Source organism: Podarcis pityusensis (genome assembly GCF_964106645.2).
Source record: "Podarcis pityusensis genome assembly, chromosome: 17".
In the NCBI taxonomy this organism is placed as follows: domain Eukaryota; kingdom Metazoa; phylum Chordata; class Lepidosauria; order Squamata; family Lacertidae; genus Podarcis; species Podarcis pityusensis.
The window spans coordinates 6112833-6123665 of record NC_138042.1 but is presented as its reverse complement, the minus strand read 5'-3'; the positions used below and the strand labels follow the sequence as shown (position 1 = coordinate 6123665).

At 46.8% G+C, this 10833-nt stretch overlaps 1 protein-coding gene across 1 annotated transcript; it reads left to right on the top strand.

Annotated features, from left to right (window-relative positions):
* Positions 1-2778: 2778 nt before the first annotated feature.
* On the top strand, positions 2779-10051 carry LOC308466942 (olfactory receptor 1L4-like). The gene is made up of 2 exons (XM_080988304.1): positions 2779-3223; positions 8437-10051. Exon 2 carries the CDS (start codon positions 8446-8448, stop codon positions 9409-9411), a length of 966 nt encoding a protein of 321 aa, XP_080844430.1. The 5' UTR covers positions 2779-3223; positions 8437-8445; the 3' UTR covers positions 9412-10051.
* The last annotated feature ends 782 nt before the right edge of the window (positions 10052-10833 follow it).

Below are 10833 nucleotides of genomic sequence, written 5' to 3'. Positions count from 1 at the left end.
CTTCTTCATCTCTTGTCGGCATTTGATATCATTGACCATAGAATCCTCCAAGACCAGCTCCAAGGAAAGGGAATCGGGAGAACTGCGTTACAGTGGTTCCAATCCTACCTTCAGGACTGAGTCCAGAGAGTAGCATTGGGAGAGTACCCTTTGAACCCTTGGTGGCTCCATTATCTCAAGTACTAATTAATATCTACACGAAAGTGGCCATTAGGAGTTTCAGGGCAAGGTGCCATCAGTATACTCAGTCCTATTGCTCCATAACATCTGAACTGGGAGAGGCCGTGCAGTCCATTGCCTGAGCACAGTGGTGAAATAGATGAGGAAAAACAAGCTGAGCTTGAATTCTGGCAAGATGGAGGCACTGTGGGTGAGTAGTTCCTGTGTCCAAGAAATTGGTCAGTTGCCTACCCTAGATGGGGTTGGCCTCCCCCTGATGGAGCAGGTTCACGGTCTGGGACTGCTTCTGTATCCAGCTCTGTCCCTGGAGACTCAAGCAGTCTCATGGATTAGAAGTGCCTTTTGCCAACTGCGACTGGTTTGACAGCTACAGCCATTCCTGGACCTGGAAAACCTTGCCACAGTAGTTCAGGTGTTGGTTACTTCAAGACTGGACTACTGCAATGTGCTCTATGTGGGGCTTCCCTCACGCTTGATCTGGAAACTGCAGTTGGTGCAGAATGCTGCAGAGTAATTGCTGAGAGGAGTGAGGCCTTGTCAGCATATAACACCTGCGCTCAGAGATCTGCACTGACTGCCAATTTGGGACAAGTTCTACTACTGTTACTATTGGCATATAAAGCCCTTAAGAACTTGGGGCCAGTTTATTTATGAGATCACCTTAGACTACATGTGCCCACTCGACTGCTGCTATTGGCAGAATTGGCAAGACTACAGGTGCCACATAATATCTGTGCTGCTTTAGGAAGAACTCAACCATTTAAGGTGGCAAGGTTTACACTTTCAAATTCCCTGCTTATTGAGATTAAGCCGGTGCCTTCACTTCGCACCTACTAAAAATATTCCTCTTCAGACAAGCCTACCCAATTGCTTAGAAAGTTGTAATTTTAATCTCTTTTAGTGTTATCACTTTTAGGGAAGCACAATCTTCCACATACTGTCCGAGCTGATGAAGACCAAGGTGTCCAATGAGAGGGGGGAGTTTTGACCACAGCATAAGTGTAGCACTTTGCTTTTCTCTGTATGACAGACCCTCCAAGTGTCTTTATTTTCCAGGGACGTCCCTGATTTAGAGAAGCCGTCCCGGTTTCTGATCTGATCCTTTCCCCACTTTTCCTTAGGATGCCCCTATTTTCACTGGAGAAATGTTGGAGGGTATGGAGTTATCTGACCCCTGAGCCATCTAAAGGCAATCCTGTATAGGAACAGGTTTTTAAAAAATATTTAATGTTTGATTATGTTTTTATATATCTTGGAATCTGCCCAGAGTGGCTGGGGCAACTCAGAAAGATGTGTTGGGTATAAATAGTAAAATTATCCTTATGGAATGGGACGTCTCTATTTTCATAGGAGAAATGTTGGAGGGCATGGGGTGAGTGAATTACAACCAATCACTCAACAGAGGAGAAAGGAAGATAAATATTCCCCTTGCCTGTGGTGACCCTAGACTGCCCCATCAAACTGTCCTGAATTGAAACTCTATGGACCCTCTAAGGGTATTAACAGCGTGGTGTGAATGAGCTGTGGGTTCTGATCTCTGGTTCTGTGTTGCAAAGAGTTGCTGATAGCCTCCTTCCCTGGTCCAATGGGCTCCTTGCCCTCCTCCCTCTCCCCATTCCCACTGCCGCTGAAATCATCTGCCTCCTTCTAACATCAGGCTCTCTCTCCCTCAGCTACTCCTGAGAGGTGGGAATCCCATGCATCAAGATGGAACCAGGGAGAGAAACCTCACAAAGAGAAAATATCCAAAGATGATGGTCCAGTGGCTATGGACAGCCAAGGAACCAGGCATCAAATTGCAGTTCAACAATAGACTCATTTGAGTGGCCTTAGAGCTCAGTTCACCTTCTCCAAAAGAGAATAAGTGTGAGCTACCCCAAGGACGTGGGTGGCGCTGTGGGTTAAACCACAGAGCCTAGGACTTGCCAATCAGAAGGTCGGTGGTTCGAATCCCCGCGACGGGGTGAGCGCCCGTTGCTCGGTCCCTGCTCCTGCCAACATAGCAGTTCAAAAGCACATCAAAGTGCAAGTAGATAAATAGGTACCGCTCTGGCGGGAAGGTAAACGGCTTTTCCGTGCACCACTCTGATTCGCCAGAAGCGGCTTAGTCATGCTGGCCACCCTTGGCCAATAAAGCGAGATGAGCGCCGCAGCCCAGAGTCGGTCACGACTGGACCTAATAGAGCGGTGACCCGGGGGAGCTCCTAGTTGACGTGCCTCAGCAGGAGACTCCCCCTCTATGGTGTTAACCCTTCCCGTGTCTCCAGCAAATGGGCTGGAGCCGGATAGTCGATAGGACCAATGCCTAAGCCAATGCCTCTCATTCCTGAATTCAATAAAGTTGTGGCCTAATTCGCCCATGTAACCTTAAATTATGGTGTCTCGTGTCTTTATTTATCCTGGTGGGGGGCGGGAACTCGCCACGCAACTCCCATCAGGCCTAGGAGGCACAGTGAATGGCCATGGATGATGGGAATTGTAGTCCAGAAGCATCTGAAGGGCCAGAGGCTCCAACCTCTCCCCCACAACCACACCATAGGGTTATTGTAAAGGGAAACATGAAAATGAGTATATAGCATTTTACAAACTTAGGAAAATGACAGAGAGTCCTGCAGGATTTTAAGACGGTGTTTCTCCACTATTTTGAACATACATGGTCCAATCTGAAGTCCAAATAAGTGCAGAACTTGGGGAGTGGGATTCCACTGAGGCCACCCTATTCTGCTAACAAGTCCCTAGCTGATGTGATGCACCCTGTTAAAAACAACAACACAAAAACAAAACCCTGTTGTGCTGTCCATGCCACTAGCTGCTGCATTGACTATTAACAGCTCATATACCCCTCCTTATTCCAATTACAGTATTCTCTGCTGAGGATGCATCATGCCCTATGACTGAGTCAGAAGGCTGAGTCTCCACTACAGTATCTGCTCTCCCAGTTACAGACAGAGAAGCAGTGCTGCAACCACCACCTTCTTAATACCATCAGGATCCCAAGGGCTAAACAGCTGAAACTCCTACAGTATTTGACAGGTGGAAGCAGGTACGGGAGGGGGGGTAGCCATAGGAAATAAGGAGGGAGGCTGGATTAGGACTCTTCCTTCTGTCTTTCTCAAACTCCCCATCCTATTTACTTTCTTAAAGGTAAAAGGGCCCCTGACCATTAGGTCCAGTCGCGGCCAACTCTGGGGTTGTGGCGCTCATATCGTTTTATTGGCCGAGGGAGTCAGCTTACAGCTTCCGGGTCATGTGGCCAGCATGACTAAGCCGCTTCTGGCGAACCAGAGCAGTGCACGGAAACGCCATTTACCTTCCCGCCAGAGCGGTTTCTATTTATCTACTTGCACTTTGACGTGCTTTCGAACTGCTAGGTTGGCAGGAGCAGGGACCGAGAAACGGGCGCTCACCCTGTCATGGGGATTCGAACCGCCGACCTTCTGATCGGCAAGTCCTAGGCTCTGTGGTTTAACCCACAGCGCCACCCGCGTCCCTCTATTTACTTTCTTAGCTCCCTTAAAAAATTGGGTGAACGTATGAGACCTTTGTGGGTACATGTACAGTTGTGTACAAGAAGAGATTGTCATGAATGGCTATTCAGGTCTTCTTTCCCAAGACTCAGAGCTCATCCACACTTTCTTTTTGCCCCATGCTTTCTAGACTATGCCGGTCTATGTCCAAGCACTTTTCCCCCTTTCCCTGAGAAATCCTGATCTTTACAGCTGAATCAGAACAAATGGCAATTGGGGTTTTCTGTGGATTGCTCTTTGATCCGATTCAGCAGTAAAGAGCAGGTTTTCACAAGGAAAGTTCCGGGCCAAAAAGAAAGTGTTCAGACATGGATCTGGAAAGCCCAGACCTGTGCCTAGCAATGCGGGGCAGTTTAGATGAGCCCTTATATACTGCCTCTCAGTAAAAAGCTCCAAAGGCAAGGTACAATAAAATCAACATAAAAACCATAAAGTCACATGCAGGCTCATCAAAACAATAGCAGCAAAAAGCCTGCAAGCTGAAGCGACATCAACATGTGAAGTTCAGCCCCAACCCAACCAAACTGCCTCTGGGCTGCTTTAGTCTTCTTGTTGCCTTTTTTCATCAGCTCCTCAATTCCCTTAAACCCTGCTTGCCCCTAGACGTCAGTTTCCTTCCTATTCAGTTAGGTCCATACTTCTCAGTCCACTTCCTGTTCTGCACCTCCCCCCTCAAGCACCCTAATCTGTATCCTCATCTCACTCCCTTTTCCTCAATCCTCATCCTGCCACACACAGAGTTTCCTATCACTGAACTCTGTACTAGGTTTTCAGCCCAGCCCAGTGTGTAGGTTTGTTTCCATCTGCCACAGAAGCTAAGAAGGTGCACATTCTGTTATGCTCCCTCTCTGCGCATTCAGAGGGTTCATGAACACTTTGTGATGTGACAGTTCAGGCAATCAGTGTTAGAGGTCTTACTGCCATGTGCAAGAATACAATGCATGTTATTTTAAAATAATAATAATACAGTGGTACCTCGGGTTAAAGGTAAAGGGACCCCTGACCATTAGGTCCAGTCGTGGCCGACTCTGGGGTTGCGGCGCTCATCTCGCTTTATTGGCCGAGGGAGCCGGCATACAGCTTCCGGGTCATGTGGCCAGCATGACTAAGCTGCTTCTGGCAAACCAGAGCAGTGCACGGAAACGCCTTTTACCTTCCCGCCGGAGCGGTACCTATTTTTCTACTTGCACTTCGTGCTTTCGAACTGCTAGGTTGGCAGGAGCAGGGACCGAGCAATGGGAGCTCACCCCGTCGCGGGGATTCGAACCGCCGACCTTCTGATCGGCAAGTCCTTGACTCTGTGGTTTAACCCACAAACCTATCCATTCTGAAGGAAATCAGCCCTCAGTGCTCACTGGAAGGACAGATCCCGAAGCTGAGGCTCCAATACTTTGGCCACCTCATGAGAAGAGAAGACTCCCTGGAAAAGACCCTGATGTTGGGAAAGATGGAGGGCACAAGGAGAAGGGGACGACAGAGGACGAGATGGTTGGACAGTGTTCTCAAAGCTACCAGCATGAGTTTGACCAAACTGTGGGAGGCAGTGGAAGACAGGAGTGCCTGGCGTGCTCTGGTCCATGGGGTCACAAAGAGTCGGACAGGACTAAACAACAGCAACAACACCACCTCGGGTTAAGAACTTAATTTGTTCCGGAGGTCTGTTCTTAACCTGAAACTGTTTTTAACCTGACTTTAGCTAATGGGGCCTCCTGCTGCCGCTGCGCCGACGCTGCATGATTTCTGTTCTCATCCTGAAGCAAAGTTCTTAACCCGAGGTAATATTTCTGGGTTAGCAGAGTCTGTAACCTGAAGCGTATGTAACCTGAAGCATATGTAACCCAAGGTACCACTGTAATAATCCAGTAATGAACCACAGCACCCAATCTCCAAATTCAAACCAAGCCTCAGGGTTACAGCTGTGGGTGACTGACGGATGATGGGTTGTGAATTGGGCAGGAAGCCTCACTGCAGACATTCGGTTCTAGCCAATGTTTTTCCTACTTAAAGCAGACGAATTGAAATTACCGTAATGAACATAGATTCATTTGCGAATCGTGTCAGAAGGTTTACTCTTCGTAAATCTTGGTTGTAAAACGCTGTTGTAAAGCTGAGCAACACACCATCCTAAGCATAAGGATGGCAAAGGGTGGGAGCAGGTGGAACAGTGCAGCTACTAATCATACAATTGTAGAGTTGGAAAGAACCATGAATGTCATTGAATCCAATCCCCAGGAAGCTTTTGTTCCATGTGGGGCTCGAACCCACAACTCTGAAATCAATAGTCTCACACTCCACTGCTTGCACTATCCCAGTGCTGTGGGGACATGTGCTAAATGTGTAACCCTGAGTCCCCCTTCAAACCCGCTACACTTGAGTAATGCGTGAAGTAGGTTTAGGTGACTTGCATGTGAAAGTGAAGTGGCTCCATTAGGAAAACATTGAGCTTCAGGTGGCACAGACCAGCCCTTCAGAGAGAATACTTCTCACCTGGGCCATTCCACGCTCCCTTGGCATTCTATCACCATAGACAGGTGGGAGAAAAGAACTGGAGTCAACCTCTGTCAGGTCACCCTTTATACCACGGTGGCCAATGTGATATTCTCCAGATGTTGTGGGACTACGGCAACTCCCCTGAGGCTGATGGGAGCTGGTTTCCAGCAACATCTGAAAGGCACCACATTGCCTACCCTGTTTTTTTTATTTATTTATTTTCTCATTACTAAATTGTACACACATAAATAATAAAACATGACATGGGTCACAGGGGTAAAATATTAAACATATTTTACAGTACACAATCATTAGGTGATTACAGTAAACCAGTAAAATTAATTCTTCTTGGAAAACACAGAGTAATAGGAGTGAGCTAATAATCTACACCACACTGCTTTTTTTTAAATTAAAGATTTTGTTGATTTACAAAAGTGTGTGCAATGTCTCTCTCTCTCTCTCTCTCGCATTTTTCCCCATGGAACATTTTTACAAATCAGTTTCATTTGTTGAGATATTAGGAAGAAAAGGGGGAAAGAGGTGGAGGGGGGGAAAGATGGGTGGGAGTGGGGTTGGGTGGCAATGTTTCTATTTTACTTAATATATGTGGGGTTTTGTGTCAGTGTTGCTTGTGCAGGTTCTCTGCTGTTCACTTGTGTTCCTTTGGTGGTGAGAGAGGTTGGGGTTGGCCTAGAGTGTGGTTATTCATTTGTGGCTGGCTGTGGTGGTCTTTGTTTTCATGTGTGAGTGGGGTGGGTGGGTGTTTTGGCTCAGGTTAGCCATATTGATTTGCATGCTGTTGGTAGATTTTTGTTGTTGTCTTGTTGGGCTGTGTCTATACCACATTGCAATACAGTGGTACCTCGGGTTACTTAATTAGTTCCGGAGCTCCGTTCTTAACCTGAAACTGCTCTTAACCTGAAGCACCACTTTAGCTAATGGGGCCTCCTGCTGCTGCCGCGCCGCCGGAGCACAATTTCTGTTCTCATCCTGAAGCAAAGTTCTTAACCTGAAGCAATATTTCTGGGTTAGTGGAGTCTGTAACTTGAAGCGTATGTAACCTGAAGCGTATGTAACCTGAGGTACCACTGTAAATGTTGTAGGTATTTCTCATCCATGTTCTGTTTTGTATATTTAATAAAATCACCCTATACAGTGTATGGTGATGGGACGTGGGTGGCGCTGTGGGTTAAACCACAGAGCCTAGGACTTGCTGATCAGAAGGTCAGCGGTTCGAATCCCCGTGATGGGGTGAGCTCCCGCTGCTCGGTCCCTGCTTCTGCCAACCTAGCAGTTTGAAAGCATGTCAAAGTGCAAGTAGATAAATAGGTACTGCTCCGACGGGAAGGTAAACGGCGTTTCCGTGCGCTGCTCTGGTTGGTTGGCCAGAAGCGGCTTAGTCATGCTGGCCACATGACCTGGAAGCTGTCCGCTGGCTCCCTCAGCCAGTAAAGCGAGATGAGCGCTGCAACCCCAGAGTCGGTAACGTCTGGACCTAATGGTCAGGGGTCCCTTTATGTTTACCTTTTATACAGTGTAAAAAATCATCTTGTTTTTTCCTTTCCCCTTGCCACCTTCAGTTTTTGCAAACATTCCCATCTCATATGTTTGTATGTGCCTACTATTTGGCATCCTCTCCAACATAATAGAGAGCTATTGTGCTTTATGTAGGCACCTCAGTGTTAAATAACATCCGTGCACAGTTTTTAGTGAATGTGCCTAGGGTGTTGCTGACAGAGATTTATATGGTGCTTTTATCCATAAATTGTTCCGTTTATCCTCTTCAATGTTTATATCCCATTTTAATTCCCACCAGCTTTTTAGACCTTCTCCCAGATAAGTGTATAACAAATCAGCTGATGCAGAGAAGGTATTTTGGGCAAACCTTCATGGGCCAAATTTAGCCTGCAAGCCAGAGGTTCCCCACTCCTGATATAACAATTGAAAATGGGGTCTGTGGTGCAGACTGGTCTTGAAGGTCTGAAAAGATCGAAGATGACTAGCCTAGCCTGTCCGACAGTGCCTCTCCAGGGAATGGGGCAGTTCTGCCATCTAAAATTCTTTAACTAAAGGAGATGCCAGAGGTAAACTTGGGGACAGCTGTCAGGCCATGTGCTTGGGTGGGAATCAGCGTGGATTACATGATAGTGGCTGGATGGACTGAAGTGAGCTACAGAGTTACCTATCTTTGCACCCCTCCCAGCTTTCAGCTTATTTTTCTGTGGTTCTCTCTCCCCAGCTCAAACCCATGGAAAGTGAGAACCACACCAGCCAGCCTGATTTTATCCTGCTGGGTTTGTCCAGTGGGCAAGAGCAGGACCGCCTTCTCTTGGCTCTCTTCCTCACCCTGTACCTGCTGAACTTGCTGGGGAACCTGCTGATTATCCTCCTGATCCGCTCCGATGCCCAGCTCCTCCATGCCCCCATGTACTTCTTCCTCAGTCACCTCTCCTTGGTGGATGTTTGCTTCACCTCCACCACCATTCCCAAGATGTTGCGCAACCTTCACACAGGCCACAAGAACATTGCCTATGCTGGCTGCCTGGCCCAGATGTACTTCTTTGTGGCCTTCGCCATCACTGAGAACTTCCTCCTGGGCTCCATGGCCTTTGACCGCTTTGTGGCCATCTGCCAGCCCTTGCACTATTCCTTGGTGATGAGCCCAATGCGGTGTCATGTGATGGTGTTCATCGCCTGGCTGCTGGCCCACCTCCACTCCTTGCTCCACACCGTGCTGATGTCCAGGCTCTCTTTCTGTTCCCCTCGCCACATCCACCATTTCTTCTGTGACTCCCAGCCTTTGCTGGTGATGGCTTGCTCTGAGAAGAACCTCAATGAGATACTGAATTTCTACGAAGGTGGCAGCATTATAATAGGGAACTTCATCCTCATCCTCATCTCTTATGCGTTTATCTTCCGAGCTGTGCTCCGGGTGTCTTCTTCCCAAGGCCGGAGCAAGGCCTTCCAAACCTGCGCATCTCACCTGACTGTGGTCACCCTCTTCTACGGCTCGGCGATCGGAGTCTACTTCCGACCCCTCTCCAGCTACTCTGGGGACAAGGACAAGATTGCCACCGTCATGTACACCGTGGTGACCCCTATGCTCAACCCTTTCATTTACACCCTGAGGAATGCAGACATGAAAGCTGCCCTTCACAGAGCATTGGAGAAAGTAAGACATGCTTTGGGGAAGCCACACAATGTCAAGCCGTGATGGGAAGGAGGGGAACCTGTGATGATCAGTTGTGAGAGATGCATCGTGAGAGACGTGGGAGATCAGGCGTGAGTCGGAGGAGCATGGATCTTTAAAGGACACCATTGGTTGGTAGACAGTCATCAAGGCTGTCTTATAAGGTGAGCTGGAAGGGCCTGACCTTACCCATCTTTCCCACCCGGATATTCTGTGCAGAACCAGTCAACGTCAGAGGGACGGGAAGGAACTTCCATAGAAATTCCATTGTTTTCCACAGGAGGGAAGTCTGTCTGGGAGCTGGATGCGAGGGTTTTTACTTGGTGCTGGCTAGCAGAGGCAGAACAGGAATCTTGCTGGTTTATTGATCATTCAGGTGCCAAACAACCTCCCTGACAAAGCTGGCAGTGGCACTCTCTAGTATAGTGCTGAAGAACTTCACTATCAGTGTCAAATCTGCCTTGCCTAGGCTAGCTCATGACCTCATGGGTGCCATGATAACCACAGGGCTGTCTCAGTATGTCATGCACATGGCAGGTCATTCCCTAAATCTGGTTTCATGAATGCCCTTCCTGGCAAAGTACACCTGTCTCCTTCATTATTGAAATTTATAAGAAATTTTAAAACATTCCTGTTCACCTAGGCATTTGATGGCTCAAATATACTGGCCATGACAGCCGTAAAATTAATAACTGTGAGGGTCTGTGGTTCCTTTTTTTAAAAAAATTAGATATTCTAAACATTTTTAGATTGTTTGTAATTGTTTTAAATGTGTTTTTTATTGTACTGATTTAATCTTTTAATGTTTGGTATCCTGGGAGGAAGGACAGGATATAATAATAATAATAATAATAATAATAATAATAATAATATATTTCAGATCACCTGAGATTATTGTTTTCCTGTCCAGAAGCAAAAATACCTTTAACTTTAAAAATGAATTACTTGACCTGCATTGATAACACATTGCTATAGCTATTATGAATGCATTTTAAAAGAAACAACAGAGGTACACATTCAGATATTATTCAGATACACCTCAGGTGCAACCAAAGAGCTTCTCTCTCTCTCTCTCTCTCTCTCTCTCTCTCTCTCTCTCTCTCTCTCCCCCCCCCCCCTTATAAACTTTATTTGGTTTTACAAATTCATTCACATTCATATTCATCCATAATAATTTTTTTTACACAAGATTCTTCCAAATCTCAAGACTTCCCTCCTCCCCTCTGTGGATTCTTTGCGCAACTTTTTAACTGCATATTGTAAGTCCATCCAGTTTACAGACCTCCATTGTGTCCAAAATCTATGTGTCATTGCAAGAGTTATTAAAAACCTGCTAAAGAGTTCGAGTGTTTACAATGGTCTTTCAGGCCGAAATATTGGGAAATTCTGGAACAAGAGGGAGATAGATTGAAACTGCAGAGTTTTGAGAAACTAAAAAACAAAGTG